Genomic DNA, 24,631 nt, shown 5'->3' on the forward strand with positions numbered 1-24,631 from the left:
TCACAAACTGAAAGTGGCTGCAGAACACTAACAAAAAGTATGTAAATCTTCTCTGGAAAAATCACTTCAACCTTGGCCTAAACACACACACACACACACACACACACACACACACACACACACACACACACACACAAATACACACACATACACAGCTCTAAGAAATACGCGTTTGTGGGCAAAAATTAGAATCCTCAGGGAAACAAAGCCCATAAACAAGAACCTCAGAAATAAAAGATGGCAGAATCCAACTTTTGAAGATTTCAGATATTACAATTACAAAAGACAGGATATGGAATAAATGTTCAATAAGCTTAAAGGAAAAAAAAGGATTGAAAATTAGTAAAGAGTAATAAACTATGACATGACCAAGCAAAACTGAAGAACAACAAAGCATTTCTCAAAATAAGAATAACTCTATGGTTGGTTAAGAGCAGAAAGGTCACAACCAACATGAATTAGAGATACAACCAAAATGAGCTCAAGAATTTACAGAAATTACTTAGAACAGTGTTCAGAGACAGAAATTATTAAAGTAAAAGACAAAGGTAGACACAGAAATTATGAGACTAATACTCCAGAAGAGGTAAAGAAAATGGGGTATAACCCAAACTGGTTTTAATGCTCTATTTACCTTTTTTGGGTTCCCATCTTCACTTAGTTCTCGGTCTGAAAAAAAGCTGACAATGTTCCAAAACTGACAACAGATACACATTCAAGAAGTCCAATCAATGCAGAGCAAGATAAAAAGAAATGTAGAAGTTCTGGTTCCAAGTAAAAATATAGTAGGCATACTCTACCTGGTCTCTCATAGCTACACCTCTCTACAACTAGGGCAAAATTCATGGAGCACCTGTCTGAGGAATCAAAAAGGGAAATAATAGTATATGGATTGGGGTAGAAAACTAGAATTCAGTTGCACCAACCCAGTGATAAACCATACATTTACCACTTTCTTTCCTCTGGCATCACTCAGCATGGATGTAGGCAGCATAAAAACTGGAGTTGACAACAGCATAGACAGAGTTCCAGGAAAAGCACTCTAGTTCAGGCTCAAGGAGTGGAAAAGAAGCAGGGGGATTAACAGGTACCTAAAGCAGTGTGTGAAGAACCTTCCTCTCCAATCAGTAGTGCAACCTTAAGAGAATGGGGCAAATCCCAATTACTTTCTTTTCCTCTGTGTCCTCCCACTGCTAGGTCTGGACTACAGATGTAGTCGTGGGAAGTGCCCAGAACAGGATAAACAAAGCCCCAGTTTTCTGACCTGCAGAACAAACGGAGAGGCCCAGGGAAACAGGGAGATAAGAGAAGGAGAGGAGCTCAGGAAAATGACCCCATGAAGTGGATTTTGACGACCAAGGCTCATCTGAGTCTGTCAGCAATGCATGAGGATGCCAACTGCTCCACATCCTTACTAACCCTTCATAGTGTAAGTCTTTTTAATTTTAGCCACTCTTCTGGTTGTACAGAGCCTTCCAAAGGTAGTTTTAATTTGCATGTTCCTAATGACTGATGATGCTAAGCATCTTTTCATAAGCTTATTTGCCATCTGTAAATCATCTTTGATAAAGTGTTCAAATCTTTTGCCCGTTTTTCTTTACTGGATTTCCTTATTGAGTAGCAAGAGTTTACAAATTGAGTTTTCAGAACTTGATGGCTTGTCTTTTCATTTCCCTGAAGAGTGTCTTTCGATGAGCAAAAGATTTTAATTTTGATAAAGTCTAACGTATCCATTACTCTTGTATAGTTTCACTTTTGTGTCCTGCTTAGGAGGGTGAATTTGACAGCACTCCCTCACTGTACTGAAGGGACAAATGATATGGGAGATAATCAAGGACAACTCCTAGATTTCTGCCTTGCAGGAGTGAATTAGTGGAACACCACCCTGAGACCATTTTCTCAAAGGACATCCACAACCCACTGTTAAACTAAATCATCTTCTCTGGATTCCCATTTCCACTGCGATCCCAACAGCATGCTACGCTGCTTATCTTGGTCTCTCCTCTTTCCTCTTAGGTTCAAACCCTGAACTGTGCTTTGCTATATTCAGTCTGAAAACAACGCTCAGAGCTTCATGTTTCTCATCCGTGCCAATAGTTTCCAAAGCTCTACAGTCTCTTCCTGGTAACAGTGCCATCCAGTATTTTTCTGAAGGCCATACTATGTGATAGGTGCTAAAGCTACCTTCTAACTGCCTGTTGCATTTTTCTCGTTGGCCTGTCATTAAGTTTACCGTCAACCGAAGTCATTCTTCTTGACCTCACTGCCAGTTCTCCCTCCTGACTCACCAGTTTCTGTCAGTGGTGTTTTGATGCTCCCAAATTGAAAACCTTGACATTGTCACCTTCTATTTTAGTTCTCTCTTCTCTCCCCCATATTCAATGAATTTAATAGTTCTTCAGCTATGCTACTTAAAACACTGGAGGTTTGGGAACTAGACTAAGAGGCCAAAAATGGCCTCTTCTCAATTTGCATGAGAAAAATAATGTAATCTAATTTTAAGTTTTCCTACCATAAGTTTTTCTTAAACCTTTCTCACCTGCTATTCCCTGTCTCTTCTAAAATAGAATATAAAATAGTATCAGATTTAGGGAGGGGAAATGTAGTTTGACATTTAATGTATAAATATTTCAGAGTATTCCACACAATACCATGACTTTCAGGCACTCGATCACCTGAACACGTTTGAGCACCACTGAGCTAATAATGTGCAACTCATATTCCTGCTAGATTGTTCTTTCCTACGCAGTGTGAAACTTTTCCAATGAGGAAGTCAGTCCAAGATGGGAAAGGTGAGACCAATTTGCCTGAGAAAAGATTAAGAAGTAGGCCATCAGAACACTCTATAAATTTCTTCCTCTTTAATTCCAGGCTGTGAATGCCCATCTTCTGGCACCAAAGAGAATAACCATCTTACAAGTAGAGTAGAAACAACTTTCAATGATCAGTATAAGAATAAATGAATTTATACTGTAGTCACCACAAGTGAGGCACATCCAGGCTGCATCCTCCAGTTAAATCAGCACTTTCTGGACTTTCTCTGCTCCAGGAATAAAGCATAACAGTATTAGTCTCCAAAAAGTAAATACTTACAATCCCAAAGGGAATCTGCCAAAAACCACATGATTTGAGGATCATCAGTTATTTGGAAAAATCATAAATAGTTGGGAGTTAAAGATACAAAAAGACTACTGATTATATACTCTTTAAAGATGAAACCTGGTCAACACCAAACTTCTACGCTGTATTAAACATTAATTTTTCAATCTGTATTAACTGAGTACTCACTATGTGCCATGTACTGTGCAAGTCCTTCAAAGTTTAATAGTGAGCAAGGCTCTCACAGTACCTGACTTCATGAAGTTCGTACACTCTGGGGAAAATCAACAACAGTAACAACTAGGGCTGATGGGCAAAGCTCCTCCAAGTGCAGCAGGAAAGGTAAAGGGGATGCTCAGAGGTTTCTCCAGAGCTCTATCTGAGCTAAAACCTGAAGAATGATTGGAAGTGAACCAAGGGTACATGCATGTGTGCTTAGAAGTAGGACATAAGGGGTACTAGAGATCAGGCCAGGGTCAGACAGAATGGAGGAGAAAACATGCTCAGGGTCACACAGATCTGGGATTCAATCCCAATTCCACCACCCATAATCTGTGCCATCTGGGCAAACATCACCTCTGACTGGAATTACTTCATTTGTAAAAGAGGGTAGCAATACTTACCTCCTAGATTTATGGTAAGGACTACATAATATACAGTAGATGCCCCTGGTCAGCTCTGTCACCTTAGGCAACTGGAAACCTCTCTGTGTCTGTCTCATCTGCAAAATGTGGATCATAGCAGTACCTTCTCCATCAGGTTGTTAAGAGTAAATTGAAAGATTAAGTGTGAAGATTCAGAGAGATAACACATATCAAGTACTTAGAATAAATACTAACATTCAAAAGACTTCAATAAATGTTAGTCGCTATTTGTATAATAACAGAGTCAAGATCTCAAAGGGCCTCATAAGCCATGTCAGGTGTGTGGACTTTAATCTGGAAGCATGGGGAACAACTAAAAGATTTTAATCAGTGAGTTGACAGGATCAGATTTGCCCTCTGGAAGGCTCACTGTGGATACTGCAGAGATAGGACTGGAGAGAGGCAAGAGTGGTAAACAACCCAGTCGGGAGGGATTACAGCCACTATGGTGAGAGATGGTGGCCAGGACCAAGAGGACAGCAATAGAGAAGGAGGCAAGTGTGTGTGTGTGTGTGTGTGTATAGCATAACAGTATTAGTCTGTATATACATGTATATACAGTATACGTGTATATGTGTATATATTATATATACATACACACACACATACACATACACACACGACTTGATGTTTGGATTTAGGAGGTAAGAGGTCTCACTGACCCTTCCCTTCCTCCGGCCCTCTATCTGCCTGCTAAGGATTCATGAAATGTCTTTAGTTCTCCCTGCTCACCACTCTGTAGCCAACTCGCAAACTCTATCTTTAGCTCCCACCTTTCCAGTGACCTTCAGGTCCAAGATTACAACTGTCACTGGAGAGCTCCACATGGACAGTAACCTCACACTCCATAGAAACCAAATCAAACCAATAAAAAATCAAAACCCAGAAAATCTCAATTTCCCTCTTCTTAAAGCAAGTTCTGTCACCTTTTTCTTGGTCACCCAAGTGACAAACCTTTGAGTCATCATCCATCTAGCTGTGAAGACTTTCTCCTCTTCTGATATTACTTCTTGACAACCGTCACTGATAGCTGGACTCTTGAAGACAATGTGATGTAAACCAAAAGGAAATACCCAAATATCAGTCCTCATTACGGCTCTTGTATTATAATGGGTTACCTTTATTCACCGTGCCCTTCAATCCTGGTTATAGTCATGGATCGTACACACACACACACACACACACACACACACACACACACATTTTAATAGGTAGGTAGAGTCACTTATCTCTTGAATTACTTTTAAAATGAGTTACACTGGTTATAATAATTGCACACAAAAAATACAGTGAGAACAGAGACAAGAACAACTCTAAAGAAGTATACTTTGGGAACTGTAGTTTTTCTGTATATCATTAGTTTAAAATAGGAGAGTATCAGGCAGTGAGGGAATAAAATTCTACCTCAGTGGCATAAATGCCTGCTAGTCACTAGGAATTCAACAGGAACAGCGAACATGAACCAGTTCTTCAGCTGCAAGATCTGAGAAGGGGACCGGATAGTCACCCAGGGCACAAAAAACAGTGCCCATGGTAACCCATTCACCCCGCTTATGGCAAACAGCAGATCTAGATAGGGCTCACCTAGCTCAAGGCCATGTGGAAAATAAAAGACCTTTTAAAAATGGAGGAAAGGGAACATCATCTCTTGGAAGAAGAATATATCTCTGAAAATGATTAAGAAATATGTTTCAGGAAACTGGTATCCTTAAATAGAACAGAAAAAAAAAAAAACATGAGTTTTACAAAACAGGAACAGAAAGCTACAAGAGGATAAAAAAGATGACAAATAAAAGCCTTTAAAAAAAAGGGGGGGGGGGGGAATGGAAGAAAAAAGAGTAACAGAGTAACTCCAAAGAGAATAAAAATGCATTATGGGCACGTGAGTAGCTCAGTCGGTTAAGCACCCGACTCTTGATCTCAGCTCAGGTCTTGATCTCAGGGTTGTGAGTTTGAGCCCCATGTTGGACGTGGAGCCTACTTAAAAAAAAAAAAAAATGCATGGCATTAGACACATTACCTATTGTTTTGTTGCCAAAATGTTTTAACATGAACTTAAGCATGAGGAAACAATAACACAAATTCTAAATCAGAGACATTCTATAAAACAACTGGTCTGGATGCTTTAAAAAGTCAACTTCAGGGGCGCCTGGATGCCTAGGGGGGCTAAGTGTCCAACTCTTGATTTCAGCTCAGGTTATGATCTCATGGTTTTGTGAGATCAAGCCCGTATCTGGCTCCACGCTGGCAGCACAGAGCCTGCTTGGGATTCTCTCTCTCCCTCTCTTTCTGTCCCTCCCCTGCTCACACACTCTCTCAAAATAAATAAACTTAGAAAAAAAAAAATTTAAGTCAGTTTTAGAGGCAAAAGGTGGAGGGCAGAAGAACTGTTCTTTTTTTAATTTTTTTAACATTTTATTCATTTTTGAGACAGAGAGAGACAGAGCATGAACGGGGGAGGGTCAGAGAGAGAGGGAGACACAGAATCTGAAACAGGCTCCAGGCTCTGAGCTGTCAGCACAGAGCCCGACGCAGGGCTCGAACTCACGGACGGTGAGATCATGACCTGAGCCAAAGTCGGACGCTCAACCGACTGAGCCACCCAGGCACCCCAGAACTGTTCTAAGTAAAAGGGAATAAGAGACATGACAACTAAATGGCAACATATGATCCCTAACTGGACCCAGGTTCAAAAATAAACAGCTGCAAAAGACATCACTGGCACAAATGGGAAGATGTAAACTTGGATTGTTTATTGGATAATATGGTGTATGAAATTTCTTGATGGTGACAAAAGTACACTCATTATATAGAAAAATACAGGTGTTCTTAAGAGACATGCACCAAAATACGAACAGATGAAACATAATGATGGCCTTCACCTGACATGGAATTATCCAGCCAAAAAAAGTAAAATAAATATGTGTATATAAGGAGGGTGGGAGAAGGGATTACTTATCCCCTCATATTATAGGGAAACACAAATAACCACTGGGGTTAAGGAAATGCTTATGAGTAATGTTTAATTTTCCTAAATTCAATGCTCATCCAAAAATCTACAATCACCAATAATTTATTATACTAAAACCACACCACTTCTGTAACAGTTTTTTAAACTATTTCCTATCCTTTTTGTGATGCCAGAATGACCTTGATACCAAAAACTAACAAGACCATTACAATAAAGGAAAATTACAGCCAAAATCTCTTATGAATATAGATGTGACCATAAAATAAATATCAGTAAATTGAATCCAGCAGTATATATAAAAAGAATAATACATCATGACCAAATGGGTTTGTCCCAGGGATGCAGAGTTAGTTTAACATTTGAAAATAAACATCACTTACATTAACACATGGGAAAGAAATCCTATGATCATCTCAATAGATGTAGAAAAAGCATTTGATAAAATTCAACCTCCATTCATGACTAAAGCTGGCAACCCATAAATCCCAATTGATGCAGACCAAAAAAAACTCCAACAAAAGTCTGCCAAAGGGCCAGCCTAACAAGTCAGAAACCTTTTAGGAAAAGAAAAACAAAGACAAAAACCCACCACCAAACACCAGCCAAGCACCCCAGAAAAACCTGTTCAGCCTCACCTTCACTCAGGTCAGCAAAGGACAAACAGAGAAGAAACCAAATTTCTACCTTGGCGGGGCTGTCATCAAGAATCCCATCCACCCACCACTGCCAAGAAAGTCAAGTAGGGGGCTGGGACTTTCATCATCCCCAGCAGTAATGAGGAGCCCCTCGATGTGGCTTCGGTGGAAACTGGAAAACCTGGACGTCCGCTCACCCGTGGCAGTCACTGAGGCCATGGGGAGAGCAGCAAAAAGGCACCACTCTACCCAGAGAGGTGTCAGCAGAAGCCTCTTGGGGAATCAGAACTCCCACCTACTCCCTAGGTAAAGGGAATTCCCTACCCTTTGTTAACTTTGTGTTAACAAAGCCTCAACAGGGAACCTACACATATACCCTAACAGTCAACAGGAGGGCAAGTACTCCCTTCCCCTTCCGAAGCAGTGTCAAAGGAAGTCAGGTGAAAGCGGGAAACTTTCTTCAAGTTCTGTGGGCAATTTTTTCAGCCCAGAACTCTAGCAACCATACAAACTACTGATCAGGTGTAAGGGAGTAGACATTTTTCAGACATGCAAAAACTCAAATGCATCCTTCCTGCAAGTCCACTGGTGTGGTTGTCTCTTACAAGAACTTGAGGGGCTCCTGGGTGGCTCAGTTGGTTGAGCATCAGACTCTTGATTTCAGCTCAGGTCATGATCCCAGGTTGTGGAATCTAGCCTCGCATCAGGCTCCAAGCGGAACGTGGAATCTGCTTAAGATTCTCTCTTTTGGAGTGCCTGGGTGGCTCAGTTGGTTAAGTGTCCAGCTTTGGCTCAGGTCATGATCTCGCAGTTCGCAAGTTCAAACCCCACATCGAGCTCTGTGCTGACAGCTCAGAGTCTGGAGCCTGCTTTGGATTCTGTGTCTCCCTCTCTCTCTGCCCCTTCCCCACTCATGCTGTTTGTCTCTGTCTCCGTCTCTATTTCTCTCAAAAATAAACATTTAAGGGGTGCCTGGGTGGCTCAGTCGGTTAAGCGGCCCACTTCGGCTCAGGTCATGATCTCACAGTTCACAAGTTTGAGCCCCATGTCAGGCTCTGTGCTGACAGCTCAGAGACTGAAGCCTGTTTCAGATTCTGTGTCTCCCTCTCTCTAACCCTCCCCCACTCATGCCCTGTCTCTCTCTCTCTCTCTCTCTCTCTCTCTCTCTCTCTCTCTCTCTCTCAGAAATAAACATAAAAAAAAATTTTTTTAATAAACATTAAAAAAGATTCTTTCCCTCTACCCATCCCCTGCTCTCTCCAAAACTTAAAAAAACAAAACAAAAAACTTGAATATGTACCCCAGCAAATAAATTAAAAGAACACAGGGGCCAGGAAATAATGAAATAGGGACATTCCAGGATTACAACAAAATAGCTAGCTTTGCACAGATCACAACAGGAAGATGGGAAGAAACCAAGAAGGAAAAAAAAAAAAGAGCCTTAATAAAACTGCAAGTATGATCTCAAGTTTGGAAAAATTAACGATGTGATAAAGCAAATAATGCAAGATGAGAAAAAAGACTAGAAACTCAGGGAGAAGGGGAAGAAGAGACTTATGATTTTAAAAAATCAAAATCCAGATATAGCTCGTTCTTTTCCAGTCTCAAGCACTTTCTGGACTGCGGGCAGCAATGCAGACACAGCCAAGTCCAAGAACCACACCACACATAATCAGTTGCAAAATGGGTCAGAAACGGCATCAGGAAGCCCTAATCATAAAGATACACTTTGTCAAGTTCCTGAGAACCTCAAACTTTGTCAAGAAAACACACGAAGGATCTAATGAAGATGCAGAACAATAAAATAAAACTAAGACCATCAGGGCACCTGAGTGGCTCAGTCAGTTGAGCCTCCGACTTCAGCTCAGGTCATGATCTCACTGCTCATGGGTTCAAGCCCTACTTCGGGCTCTGTGCCAACAGCTCAGAGCCTGGAGCCTGCTGTGGGTTCTGTCTCCCTCTCTCTGCCCCTCCCCCGCAGAGAGACACTCTCTCTCTCAAAAATAAACAAACATGGGGCGCCTGGGTGGCGCAGTCGGTTAAGCATCCGACTTCAGCCAGGTCACGATCTCGCGGTCCGGGAGTTTGAGCCCCGCGTCAGGCTCTGGGCTGATGGCTCAGAGCCTGGAGCCTGTTTCTGATCCTGTGTCTCCCTCTCTCTCTGCCCCTCCCCCGTTCATGCTCTGTCTCTCTCTGTCCCAAAAATAAATAAACGTTAAAAATAAATAAATAAATAAATAAATAAATAAATAAACAAACAAACAAACATTAAAACAAAATTTAAAAAAAAAACCAAAAAACAAAAAACTAAGACCATCAAGGCCTTTGTCAAGTTCAAAGTTCTGAAAGGCATGGGCCCCAAGCTTAAGAAACAAGCTTATTACAACACTGCCAGGGTGCCAGCCTCTCTCTGCTGGACTGAGACTACCAACAAGGTCAAAATCAAAGCCAAGGCTCATGCTCCCAAAAGTGCCCCAGCCCCCACAAGGACTGCAAAGTAGAGGCTTCTGTCTGCCAACATGAGGATGGCAGTACTCACATGACACCTTGTGCTGCTCTCTATACAGGGAGGTGTCCCCCTGTTTTTTGTGCAAATAAATGCAACACTAATGTATGTATTAGCATATAGAGCATAATTTTTTATTCTAGATGGATTATATGGAAAAAAGTTTCTGTGACCCTGATGTTAAGCACATTCTCCCTCAAACGGGATGGTAATGCACCAAGAAGAAAGAAAAGGTTATTCCAGCACCCTACCCGGCCTATGTTGAATAGTATTTAAATACTCATAACATTTAATTTTTTTTAATGCTTTAAAATAATGTTTATTTTGAGAGTGAGAGTGAGAGAGAGAGAGAGAGAGAGAGACAGAGAGCAAGCAGGAGAGGAGCAGAGAGAAAGGGAGACAGAATCCCAAGCAGGCTCCACACCATCAGCACGGAGCCCAGTGCAAGGATCGAACCTATGAACCGTGAGATCGTGACCTGAGCCAAAATCAAGACTTTGGCACTTAATTGATTGGGCCATCCTGGTGCCCCAATAACATTTAATTGTTAAGCTTAACCTAAGGATATATAATAAAAGACTTGGAGGGGTACCTGGGTAGCTCAGTTGGTTAAGCTCTGACTTCGGCTCAGGTCATGATCTCACGGTTCGTGGGTTCGAGCCCCATGTCAGGCTCTGTGCTGATGGCTCAGAGCCTGAAGCCTGCTTCAGATTCTGTGTCTCCCTTTCTCTCTGCTCCTCCCCCACTCATGCTCTGTTTCTTTCTCTCAAAAAGAAATAAAGATTTAAAAAAATAAAGAAAAAAAATAAAAGACTTGGTTCTGGCCATGGATCAGAACTAAAATAACCACATAAAAGTATAGCTTAGAAGAAACTAGAAAAAAGGTATCCTTCCCTTAGAGAGTAAGGAATTAAGAGACATTATTGAAAGTTAATGGAATAAAAAGGATTAAGTAATTATGTCAAAATAAAACCATTCTAAGAATTCGAAATAATATAAATATCTAAAACACTAGAAGAGGAAAAGATAATTACTATAAAGGTGCTCATCGTCTTTCACTTCAGGGAGTTAACAAATATTGCCCGCTTAAGATTCTCACTCTCTGTCCCTCTGTCCTTCTGCCCCTCTCTCCCATTCACACTCCCTCTCTAAAATAAAAAGGAAAAAAAAAAAAAAGGAAATGAGGATGACCCCTAGACACTGCTAGAAGGGACTTCTTTACAAGGTATAAAATGAGACAAAGAGAGAAAAGCACATTCAGAATGCTATCATTACCTGAAGGACTGGTGGGAGAAGGTGTGAATACACATTATGTATTTACCTTTTTTTCTTAACGACAAATTAACATTTTTTTAAAAACTACCTACGAAGGAGGGAAGGAACAGAGTGATGAGGGAGGGATAGAAGTTAAACATTTTTTTTTTTGTTTTTTGTTTTAAAGGCTACATTAAAACCTTGTTTATACTATGTTTATTTTTGAGAGAGAGAGACAGAGACAGAGACAGCATGTAGGGGGAGGAGCAGAGAGAAAGGGAGACCTGGAATCCACAGGCTCCAGGCTCTGAGCTGTCAGCACAGAACCCAACGCAAGGCTTGAAAGAATTGCCAAATTAAAAACAAAACCAACCAGTTTTCAGTAATCATATTGTTTATAGTAATGTTGGTGTTGCTGCTGAGTTATGTGGGTCTTGTGTGATAAAGCAAAGATACTTATGTTGGTGTCACTGGAAATCAGCACTTTTTGGTATGAATGACAGGAGATTCAGATACAAGAGTGATAAAGTTAAATAACAATGCTATAGACTTGAACTGGAAATATCAATATGAAGTTTACCTTTAACACACACACACACACACACACACAAAACTTCCTAGTGCTGATCCCTGGAAAAGTCTAGAATAATGACTGACAACAGTAGTCATTCAAAACAAAAACAAAAACAAAAACAAGAGTCCTAAAACCCAAAGTGAAATCTCTAATACCATTTCCCACTAAAAGGAAACAAGACTCCTTAAAGAAACAGGAATACAGGTCTGGAGCAAGAAAAATACAAGATAAGCCTAGAACATCTTGTCATACCAAAAAGCAAGGGAGATATTAAAAACTACTGGGAGGGTTGCCTGGGTAGCTCATCGGTTGAACTTCTGACTTTAGCTCAGGTCATGATCTCACGGTTCATGGGTTCAAGCCCTGAGTCGGGCTCTGTGCTAATGGTGCCAAGCCTGGAGCCTGCTTCAGATTCTGTGTCTCCCTCTCTTTCTGCCCCTCCCCTGCTCACACTGCCTCTCTCAAAAATAAACATTAAAAAAAAAAAAACTACTTGGATCCTGTCAAAAGGATTCTGGAAGTTAACTTGAAGCAGTCACTAGACAAAGGACAAATTAAACATCATTGAGAACTACAGTAGATTCAAATATAATAAATAGGTTTAAATTCATGTGTTTAAAGTGACACTTGGGAAAAAAAACAAAAAGCAGTCCCCTCTGGAAAACACTAGCCAATTAACTCAGTTTGAAAAATGATTAAAGGAAACAAATATTTATCCTGCTTTTCCTAGATAAACTATACCTCAGGGTAACCAAATAGTGGATATGGTAAACTTTTTCTATATAGAAGTATTCTAGCTAATATGAAGCAATGATAGAAGCAAAATATCACCATTTAATATCCCCTAATAAATTAATGGACCAAAAAGAGAGATAATCAGACATAATGTGCCTCCTGATGGAAGTACCTATCACATTTTAAGTATGCTTGCCAAGAAAATGAACTTGAATCTGATCAAGTAACTAAATCTAACTACCAATTTGTAGGAAATAAAGGGGACAGAACATATTAAACAGGATGCAGTGTAAACTACATAGCATAAATAACACACTTCAATAAATAAATTGCAAAAAAAAAAGATACACATCAACCAATTGAAAAGTATGATCTTACTTGATTTAAATATATCAACCCTTAAAAAGCGATGTAACTAGAAAACTTTTTAGTGACTATAGATATTTGATGACACAAAGGAATTTTTTTTTTAGGTGTGATGTCACCTTTTTAAAAATAATGTCTCTCTTTTAGAGACACATATGGAAATATTTAAGAATGAGATATGACAGTTGGGATTCACTTCAAAATAATTCAGAACTGGAGGGCAGAAGGAGTTATGGGTAGTTACCTATAAATGGAACTAGATACGCCATAAATTAGTAAGTGTTGAAACAGTGATGGTCATTTGAGGGCTCATTATACTATTCTCTCTACTTTTGTAGATGTTTAAAATTTCCCTAAAAAAAGTTTTACAAACAATCATTTTAAGCACCCAAGAAAAAGAAATCAGCAGTTAAAGAGTAGAAGTGAACAACCATAAAATACCTAGGAATAAACCTAACCAAAGAGGTGAAAAATCTATACAATGAAAACTATACAAAGCTTATGAAAGAAATTGAAGACCACACACACACACACACACACACACACACACACGGAAAAATATTCCATGCTCTTGGATTGGAAGAATATTAAATATTGATACTACCCAAAGCAATCTATATATTCAATGCAATCCCTATCAAAATAACATCAGCATTCTTCACAAAGCTAGAACAATCCTAAAATTTATATGGAGCCAGAAAAGACCCCAAATAGCCAAAGCAATCCTGAAAAAGAAAATCAAAGCTGGAGGCATCACAATTCCAGACTTCAAGATGTATTACAAAGCTGTAATCATCAAGACAGTATGGTACTCGCACAAAAACACTCAGATCAACAGAACAGAATAGAGAACCCAGAAATGGACACAAATGTATAGCCAACTAATCTTTGACAAAGCAGGAAAAAATATCCGATGGAGCAAATACGGTCTCTTCAGCAAATGGTGTTGGGACAACTGAACAGCGATATGCAGGAGAATGAACCTGGACCACTTTCTTACACCATACACAAAAAATAAACTCAAAATGGATGAAAGACCTAAACGTAAGACAGGAAGCTTCAAAATCCTAGAGGAGAATGCAGGCAACAACCTCTTTGACCCTGGCTGCAGCAACTTCTTAACAGGTCTCTGAAGGCAAGGGAAACAAAAGCAAAAATAACTACTGGGATCTCATCAAGATAAAAAGCTTCCGCACGGTGAAGAAAACAATCAGCAAAACTAAAAGGCAACCTACGGAATGGGAGAAGATATTTGCAAATAACATATTGGATAAAGGGTTAGTAGTCAATCTATAAAGAACTTACCAAACTCAACACCCAAAAAACAAATAACCCAGTGAAGAAATGGGTGAAAGACACGAATAGACACTTCTCCAAGGAAGACATCCAGATGGCCAATTGACACATGAAAAAATGCTCAACATCACTCATCACCCAGGAAATACAAATCAAAACCACGAGATACCACCTCACACCTGTCAAAATGGCAAACATTAACAACTCAGGCAACAACAGATGTGGGCGATGTGGAGAAAGAGGATCTCCTTTGCACTGCTGGTGGGAAGGCAACCTGGTGCAGCCACTCTGGAAAACAGTATGAAGGTTCCTCAAAAAACTAAAAATAGAACTACCCTACAACCCAGCAATTGCACTACAAGGTATTTGTCCAAAGAATACAGCTGTGTTGTTTCAAAAGGGCACATGCACCCCAATGTTTATAGCAGTGCTATCAACAATAGCCAAAGTATGGAAAGAGCCCAAATGTCCATCGACAGATGAATGGATAAAGAATATATGGTACCTACGACCCAGCAATAGCACTACTAGGAATTTATCCAAGAGATCCAGGAATGCTGATACATAGGGGCACATGTACCCCAATGTTTATAGCAGCACTGTCAACAATAGCCAAATTATGGAAAGACCCTAAATGCCCACCAACTGATGAATGGATAAAGATGTGGTTTATATATACAATGGAATACTACTTGGCAATAAGAAAGGATGAAATCATGCCATTTGCAGCAATGTGAATGGAAGTGGAAGGTATTATGCTGAGTGAAATAAGTCAGAGGACAGATATGTTTTTTACTCGTATGTGTATCTTGAGAAACTTAACAAAAGACCACGGGGGAAGAGAAGGGGGAAAAAACAGTTACAAACGGAGAGGGAGGGAAGCAAACCATAAGAGACTCATACAGAAAACAAACTGAGGGTGAATGGGGGAGTGGGGGAGAGGGGAAAATGAGTGATGGGCATTGAAGAGGGCACTTTGGGATGAGCACTGGGTGTTGTATGTAAACGATGAACAATGGGAATCTACCCCAAAAACCAAAAGCACACTTTACACACTGTTATGATAGACAATCTGACAATACATCATATTAAAAAAAAAAAAAAAAGATGTGGTATATACACACAGTGGGGTATTACTTGGCAATCAAAAAGAATGAAATCTTGCCATTTGCAACAATCTGGATGGAACTAGTGTATTATCTAATTGAAATTAGTCAGAAAAAAACAAATGTGATTTCACTCATATGTGGAATTTAAGATACAAAACAGACGAAGCTAAGGGAAGCAAAAAAATAGAAAAACAGGGTGGGGGACAAAACATAAGAGACTCAAATATAGAGAACAAACAGGGTTGCTGGAGGGGTTGTGGTTGGGGGGATGGGCTAAATAGGTAAGAGGCATTAAGGAGGACACTTGTTGGGATGAGCACTGGGTGTCACATGTAGGGGATAAGTTACTGGATTCTACTCCTGAAATCATTATTGCACTATATGCTAACTAACTCGGATGTAAATTAAAAAAAAATTTTTTTTAATTAAAAAAAAGGCTAGACGTGAACAACAGCACCAGCTACACAAAGATAAATATAAGAAGGTATAAATCTTATGTAAAGGTGAATAAAATCTTCAAATAGTTTGTGAGAGAAGAGACATGATGTTAATCACTATTGTTCTAATTATTTGCATGCTTCTCTTATCTCTCTCAGTGGACTTTGAGCTTCTTTTCTCCCAACCAGCAAGAGGAACAGTGCCTTGCATAGGATCACAAACCTTCAAATAAATTCAGTAAAATGTAAAACACACCATCGTATCATACTCACAGAGAGCAAGCAAATACTTTCTCTCTGGCTTTAAAAAAAAAAAAAAAAAAGCCTATAAAAAAGAACACTTGCTTTGACTCCAGGTGGTTCAGACAGGCGTGCTCGTCCTCTCCAAGCAGTAGTAGTGACAGTTGCCATTTACTCAACAATCCTTTCTCCACTGAAGGCGAGATGCAAGGTCGCTTCTAGCCCTCACAACCACCTTACAGGTGAATCTGTTAGCTTCAGGACTCAGATGGGGACTGCACGGGTCTCCAAGGCCCACATTTCCCAACTCCTCTCACACCCTGGAGTACAAGAACTGTTTGCTCGGAGTCAAACAGCATCTTTCTCTACATTAGTTTCCTTCCTCCTATTTATTCATACAGCCTAAGCGAGATCAATGAAACATCCCTGAAACCTTTCCTGTGGCTCAAGTGAGTTCAAAAGTTTATTTCTTCTCTAACATCTAACATGGACAGATTTCCCTTCAGCAACTTGGCTCAGGCCACTTAAAGTCTTACTCATCAAATGAAGCACACACATTCACTACGAGGCCCTTAAAAGATTTCTTCCCTTCTCGCTGCAGACTAAAACGCCTTCTCCCAATTATAACTTTCCACTTTTCCTCAGAAAAGCAAACACGTTACATAACTGGCCCTCACCTTCCAAACACTCATTTCTAATGTAACTTTGCTAACCTCGGCAAATCGTCTTTGATTCTTCTCTCGCCCCTTACATGTAATTTGTCACCAAGTCCTGTCAATTCTACCCAAAATCTCTCTCAAATCTGTCCTTTTTCTTTTGACAACTAAAACCTCACATCAGGCCTTGATCTTCTACAGCATCTGTAACACAGTTCCATGAACCAGTGGTCTCCAATTTTTTTTTCCATGCACTCCTTCCCTATCAAAAAATTTAAGCATGCATTTGATACAATGACTTATAAATTATAAGAATGTCTTACTATACTAATATATACACATGAAAACACAGAAGAAAATTTTGAAGATTGATAAAAAAACGTATACATATAGAAGGGGTACCTGGGTGGCTCAGTTAGTTAAGCCCCCAACTCTTGATCTCAACTCAGGTCTTGATCTCAGAGTCATGAGTTTAAGCCCCACATTGGGCTCCACACTGGGTGTGAAGCCTACTTTAAGAAAAGTAAGAATAAAAACAAAGATAAGTTCTAACATATTCTTTTCACACCCCAGTGCATCATCTTGTACAAGCCTGAGATATCACTGTTCTAAACTACTGCTGCCACAGTAATCTTCCTAAAAACCCAAATCTGATCGTATCACATTCCCAACTCAATCTTTCAATGGCATCATGTCCCGGTGGCATAAGCCTACTTTTTCAATTTCACCCCTAACCTTTATTCACATATCCTATATTTCAGCTATACCTGTCTTTTACACAGTTCCTTCTGCCTACAAAGTCTTTATCTTTGACAACCACTGATTCATGTATAGTAACATGTCTCTAAGAAAAAAATACATTCTAAATACTGTAACCAATTTACAAATGAATTTTGGGAAGGTAACCTATCTTTTCTATAGGAAGTCAAATGTTTTGAACATACCTTTTGTTACTTCCTTTAGTTGGCTCCTTTTCAAGTCCTAAATACTTGGAAAGAATGGGTATGGATTCCAATAAAAGTCAAGGAGACCAACTTTGTTTTTGTTTTCTTTGATTTATTTTTCTTCCTTGTTTATCTTTCCATTTCCCAACAAAATCCTTTTAAGCAAAAGGATGTTGTAAATCCAGAGATTAGTTCCCTCTAGGGCCAGGAAAAAGGCTGCATCTTTGCAACCCACAACTAGAATTCCAGCTAGGAGCTTACACACAGATGTAACAGTCTGAAACATATTTTCCTAAAGCAACATTCCAGGTTTTACATTCCCTGTTTCAACCTTCCTAGCTGCTGTGCAAAACCCTTGAAGTTGACTGCAACGGGCTAAGACGAGAATGACAGAGTGGCACCCAATACACTGTTCAGAAAAGTCATGACAATTCAAGTGACTGATTCTGGGCACTGACAATGGGGAGCACGGTCTGCAATAAGGCTCTCATTCTGCCACCCTTCGTACCATCTTCCACGGGGACTGGCAGGGGAGCACTGTGGTGGCGAGAGGAAACAGAAGAGACAATAGTGGGAGAAGCCCTGGAGGAAGGCACATATCAACTTCTGCTCTCATCCCACACTAGGGAGACATGTCAGCCATGCTACACACAGGCCTCACAAAGAAGGAAGTCTGTAGTGTATTTTGGTAATGGGATCCTTTGAGGAGCAGTCTGAAAACAAGACTGGAGCCGAGCTATCCTAAGAAACCAAAGCTGCTTCTCTGTACCAGAAAACAGTAAGAAGGGGTTCTCCCACTCCCAAGTCATAAAACTTCCGCTGTTCTTCCTCTAGGAATGCCTCCTCCCTTCTCCAAATATCACCTCTCTACGAGAAGGCCAACATGGCGGAGAAGTAGGGGGATTCGTACTTCCCGCGTCTCCCAAACAAACAAGGGCTGAAGCCAAAGGACTTTGAACCCCAAAAGTCTGGGAGGAAAAGAGACAAACACCACCTTTCTTTCAGTTCAAGTTCCAACCTCTGCTGAGAAACCTATCTCTTTCTACACTGATCTTTTGTTTTCCACCCAACTCATCTGGGCCAAATCAAAACCACAAGGAGATAACCACTTTACACAAAGTGGTACAATTGCTTCGGAAAACAGTTTAACGGTTTCTTAAACAGAGTTACCATATGATCCAGCAATTCCACTCCTAGGTATATACCCAAGAGAAAGGAAAACATATGCCCACACAAAATGTTCACAGCAACATTATTCATAACAGTGGAAAAGTGGAAACAACCCAAACACCTAACAACTGATGAGAGGATGAAAATGTGGTTTCTCAATACAATGAAATATTATTCAGCAATTATTGTATGATTCCACTTATACGAAATGCCCAGTATAAATCTACAGCAACTGTAAGTAGATTAGTGATTGCTCAGGGCTGAGAGGGTTTGGGGGGAATGAGAAACAAATGCTAATGGGCATGAGGTTTCCTTCTGGGGTGGATGAAAATGTTAAGTTGGATAGTAGTTATTGACCACACTTTTGTGAGCAAGCTAAAAATCATTTAATTATACGTTAAAAAAAAAAAAAAAAACGTTATAGTTGTGTGAATTACATCTCAAGTTGTTTTCTGACTGCCATGGCCTACAAGGCCCTACTCAGGCCCCAGTCTTGATCTCAGACCTTACAACAAGGCTCTGTCCCATCAGTCACTACCCAAACCTGTGGACTTCTAGCAGATCCTGAAACGGGTCTAGGATGTCTTGCCTCGAGGCCTTTGTATATGCTCAACTCTGTCCGGAATGGAAAGTCTTGCCCAGTCTCTTTACAGGACTAATGATTTCTCATCCTTGAAGTCTCAGCTCAAATGTCAGCTCTACAGTAAACCCTCCCTCACTGCTTTGAAACAGGACAGCCACCCTGCATTGTCACTCAGCATCTTGTTTCCTTTCTAGCACATCCACATAGCTTTATGGGAATTGATCTGTGATTTTTCATCTGTTGGGTCCACCAGACTATAAGCTCCATGAGAGTAGGAATGAATATGCATTATTCAGCACCGTAATTCTCAGTGTCTAACACAATTCCTGGCATGTGCCTAAAAATGGTAATTAACGTCTTTATCTTCTTAGTATGCCACATCTTCACACATACTGCTCCCTCGGTGGGGACTACTGCCACCACTTGCCCTTTTCACACCCTTATCACCTCTCCTGTCTCAGCTAAAACAGCTCTATGAAGCCAGCTGGCCTTCCTTCCTTGAAGCCACCTTGGCAGACAGCCTCTCCATCCCTTCACCTTCTCAGCACAAGCTGCATCTCTACCATAGCACTCCTCGTACTGTATCATACTCGGGTTTTTTGGTGGGGCGGGGCCCCAGACGGAGTTTATTTTGCATTTCTGTCTCACTACTATTTTGGAAAACCTTAACGTGAAGGAAAACCTTTATTTTTTATTTAGTTTGGTTTTTTTTGTTTTGTTTTGTTTTTTTTTTTTAAGAAAAACCTTTATTTTTGTGTCCCGGGCACTCAGCCCACTACCAGGCACATGATATAGTACTACTAATTACGACAATACTAACATAATAATCACCAACATTTTGTGGGTGAATGTTCAATATGTGCTTCACACTTAGTTCCACAGTGAGTGAATGAATAAACGGATACGCTTCTGGGTCACCAACCTCAAAGAGGTCACAGTCTGACAGGGACAGAAGACAGGTACACAGGCTAATGCAAAATAAATACCACCACAAGGCCAAATGAGCTGCTCTGCCCTGTCCCTATGCCTTCAAATCTTAGAGTATGCTCTTCTCTGCATCCATAAATGTCAGGTTTCCTCAAACTCACTTAGAATACTTCCTTCGATTACTTACAATCCACTTCCTGCCCTCGGTGCCTGGAAACAATTTCTAAGATGTCACCACAAGCAATATTAAACTGCCACACAGTTTCCTGCTATATGTCTCCATTATCAGTTAAATTGCTTCACATTAACCACATTCTAGTCCACCGGGATCACTCAAACACTAAATAAGATTTAAACATACCTGTCGAAGACTGCCAGTTACCCCTGCTCCTTTCATCCCTCTAGATAAAGGTCTGCTTTCCAGGGTGCTACCTGCATACTGGTGACGTTTTCCTTCCCTGGTCAAGTAAATGTTTGGTCTGAAGCCAGACGATATTCCTTTACTTAAGTGAACATGAACTAAAAAACACTCTTCAGAAAAAAGTAAGTAATTCTCTGCACAGACCAGGGCAACTTGACTTAAAAACATAAAAACTCTTGTCCTCAAGAGTTTAGGTAGCAAACTATTCTTTTAACTCTACGTGTACTCAACCCAGAGCCTTAGTTAGGATCTTAACTCAGATCCTAGCAGACTTCTTAAATCATTCCATAAATTCTTCCTAAACAACCTTATATGGCAGGTACTGGGTCTGACACAGAGAACTCAAAGACCAAGAGAGTCCCTGCTCTCAAGTATGCCTGGCTTAATGCGGAAGACGGTCAAGGAACTAACTTTAGTGCTGTGATGGCGAGAAACACAAGGGGCAAGTGGCCTCGGCTGGGCACGGGGTGCACAGATAAAGGGCACCTGTCCTAGGCTGAAGAGGGGACACACAGCTGAGGGGCACCCAGCCCAGGCTGGGGAGGGGGATGCAGAGAGGAGGGCGGCCGGCCTAGGCTGGGGAGGAGACTCAGGGTGCAGAACCAGCATCAGGGCAGGCTTCCTGGGGATGGCATCGAATCTTAGGCAATAAATTCCCATTCTCTCATTTGAAAAATGTGGTTAGTAGTACCTAATCATTGGACAGTTGTGGGATCTGATAAAATGGTTCACACAAGGCAATACCACCACGCCTGACACAGAGATTGTGCTCAACCAGCCTTAGCCTCAAAGTCTGATCAAGCACTAAAATCTCAGCACCTGTGCCTGGCAACTCACCTGCTTTACTGATGATACAAGAGACACCAGCTGCACAATTACACACATTGTTTTTAATCAACTTTTATTTTTTAATAATGAGAGTGTTAAGTCCTGCTCTTCGCATTAACAGTCTAATTCCTTGATCATCAAAACTTTCTTCCATTTCTCGAAGCAAGCCATTCCCTGACATTCCTGGCATAAAACAGACTGGTTTTCTTGGGGTTTTTTTGATAGAGAAGGTATAAAAGAAAACTAACAGTTACTGAATTTTTAATCCGGGCCCAGCAATCACGTGGACACTGCATTTATTTGTTCATTATGACTCTGCAGCATTATAGTCTCCCCCATTTTACCCTCAGGGAAACTGAGGGTGAAAGAAGTAGTCTGTGCCAAGTTTCACAGTCAGTAGACAAAAGAGCTGGAATTTGAACCCAGATCTGGTTCTACATCGTTAGCCTGACTGGGACACACGGCAGCAGAAAGTGGGAAGCCTGGCAGCCACAATGCTCTCCTGCCCAGAGGGGCCCCACAGTGCTTTCTGTTTCACACTCCCCCTACAAATCCGCACCCCCCCCCCCCAACTGTCCCTACACAACAGAGCCTGTACACTTAGATTTCAACTCAGGCAGCTCAACACCTTGAGCGAAGTCTGTTCTTTCCTGTCAGGGTGAGACAGGCAGTAGTGGCCAAAGCTCTGTTTCCTCCAAAGACTAGGGCAGCATCGAAGTAGATGGTCCCAAGCCACCTGTCCATCCCCATTCCCAGCCGCACACAGACGCTGCTGAGTCAGAAGTCACCGTAAATTACAGCTACTTTTCAGAGCTCCTCTTCCAGTCTCACCACAGGTAAAGCAAACATACTTCCCCAAGCCTAAGTTTTTTATCCCAGAGCAGTCCAGTTTCAAGACCAAGAAGGTTATTCTTCATGCTAATTTCACACCTTAGTAAGTTCCCTTGCCCAAGTGCTCAGAACGCTTATGGGTTCCACAAAACGCGCCTGAGATGCACGTTAACCTGCAACCTTCAAGATCAAGAGACCTGATGCCCCGTCATCTGACCTTCCACTTGTTGGATTTTCACGCTAGTTCTGACACTGACCGCCTCAGGTCGGCCAAGTTTCTGAACGCCTCTGTAACAAGGGTAAGCATCCTCACAAGCATACTCTGCGACCGTAAGGTGGCTTTTTGGGAAGTGTTTCTAAGTGCTATCGAAATCCAAGTTCACAACTCTTACTTGGAAGCAGGAGCTGAACGTGGAGTACCTCCTTAATCCCGAGGCTTCACACACCACGTCTTTTTACCTCCCAAACCCCTTAAGCTCTCGTTTGGAGCACACTTGTAACTTTCTCCCCTCCTTTCCACAAAGTCAAGAATGAACAGTGGGCTCCCGCACCTCTTCCGTTTTCATTCTCATAAGCAAACTTTCACAGCTTCACTTAGCGCATGTCTCAGGGCTGCGGCAGCACAGGAGACATTTAGTGAATGGGAAGCCTGAGTCAATCAGGGGACTACAAGGGTGGGCAAGGGTCACGCTGCAAGGACACGGACTGCACCTGAGAGGCAGCGTTTGACTAAGTAGGAGAGTTCATCCTCAAGGCCCTTCCTTCCCCTTTCAAACTTCCCAAGCAACATTCTCAAAGCGCTGAAATAAACACATTCCGCAGACTTTCTCCTAAGCAGGTTTCAAGTGTCCTATGAAAGCCGTTTAGGGAAAAGCCTGTGCTGTCCACTTTAAGCGCCCTTAAACAATTCTATTACTCATAGAGAAAACTGAACATTTGTTAGTGATTAGAGATAAGGCATCTCATGCTCTGGAGCTGAGGAAGGGAGAGGCCGAAAAAGGACCCGGCTGGGAGGGCAGATAGAGCCCAAAGCAACACACCCAAATTGGACTGCGTAAAAGTTTGCACTTTCCAAAGTCAACTCCTAGCTCTAGAAGCAAAGGCAACAATGTTTCCACGGGTTCTGAAGTTCCATGTATCAACAACATCCCCGGAAAACGAATCCCCCACTGAGGATTCCAGGTGAATGAATGAGTGAAGGAATTTGCCAGATTGGATTACAAAGCCTTTCCAACCACCATCAGGATCAGGTGCTCAATTACGACACAGAGAGGCATCTTCATAGCCTTTGGCCCTTGCTGTGTGGAGACTTTCACAGATAACAGGGCTTTTAAAGGAGGAAAGAGAAAAGGGCCCTCCTCCCTCAGGCCATCCAGACCTTAAATCCACGAGTGGCCCCTCCGAGAACCGCAGGCCCTAAGCAGACCTCTCAGGACCTGCCCGACTCTCAGGGGAGCCCCACACACGCCCATTTGGGGAGTTGCTTCCGGAGGCTTCTCGCCCTCCCCCCCCCCCCAACAGTTGTATGAGCATTTTCAGAGATTCTGTTACCCCAGGAAAGGGGCCACCTCGTAATCTCTGCGGCTCCCGCCCTCAGGTGAACAGGGGACACCTGACCACCAGAGCCCTTCCACCACCACCACCACCACCCCCCCCCCGCGTACCCCGCCCTCGCGCCTCCCTGGATCGTCATGGCAACCGTCCCCCTCCCCGCGTGACGCCGGCACGCGGGGCGCCCCTCAGGCCCCGGCAACAAGTCCCCCGCGCCGCCCGCGGCCTGCAGCCCTCGCCCGGCCTCGCCGCCCCGCGCCCGGCCCGGCTCCGCCCGGCCGCACTCACTTGATCCTGGAGCCCATGGTCCCCGGGCCTCCTCATGGGCCCGCGGGCCCCGCTCGGCGCTGCGCTGCCCGCCCGCCCGCGGCCGACCGGCCTCCCTCCGGCGCTCTCCCCGCCCCTTCCTCCCTTCCCTCAGGCTGGGCCCGCCCGCTCGCAGCTCGCTCCCTCGTCGCCGCCGCCGCCGCCTCCCGGGGTTAATGTACTCGCTCCAGCCCGGCGAACGCCATGGTCGCCGGCGCGCGTACCCGGCGCGCACCGCCCCCTCCGCCTCTCACACAGCCGCCTCCTCCTGTCCGCGCCGCCGCCGCCGCCGCCGCCACCCGCGGGGGCTGCCGGGAAGTGTAGTCCGCTGCCGGGAGGCGGGGCCGCCTGAGGGCGGTGGGGGGCGGGAAGGGCGCGTCGGTCCGCCGGCCTCGCGGAGCTGGGGGCGCGGTGTTCCCGAGGGCCTCCCCCCACTCCGACTGCGCCCCGGTAGAGACCTTACAGTCCCCTGAAGAGAGACCCTCGTCCCTTAGAGACTCCCGAGCTCACCTGAAGAAGCCTGCACCCATTCCTCCCCTTGGAGTCCT

General features: G+C 42.5%; 1 protein-coding gene across 9 annotated transcripts in view; it reads right to left on the reverse strand.

Annotated features, from left to right (window-relative positions):
- DENND1A (DENN domain containing 1A) overlaps positions 1-24,321 on the reverse strand; it is a 513,010-nt gene extending 488,689 nt beyond the window's left edge. For 6 of the 9 annotated variants that reach the window (XM_043566883.1, XM_043566886.1, XM_043566881.1 and 3 more), the window contains exon 1: positions 24,066-24,320. In XM_043566883.1, the coding sequence (XP_043422818.1) occupies positions 24,066-24,082 (17 nt within the window). In that variant the 5' untranslated portion in view covers positions 24,083-24,320. Of the gene's footprint in view, positions 1-24,065 lie in introns of all 9 variants that reach the window. The other 3 variants (XM_043566884.1, XM_043566882.1, XM_043566890.1) reach the window with 3 other exon arrangements.
- Positions 24,322-24,631: the final 310 nt, after the last annotated feature.

This window comes from Prionailurus bengalensis, chromosome D4 (genome assembly GCF_016509475.1).
Source record: "Prionailurus bengalensis isolate Pbe53 chromosome D4, Fcat_Pben_1.1_paternal_pri, whole genome shotgun sequence".
In the NCBI taxonomy this organism is placed as follows: domain Eukaryota; kingdom Metazoa; phylum Chordata; class Mammalia; order Carnivora; family Felidae; genus Prionailurus; species Prionailurus bengalensis.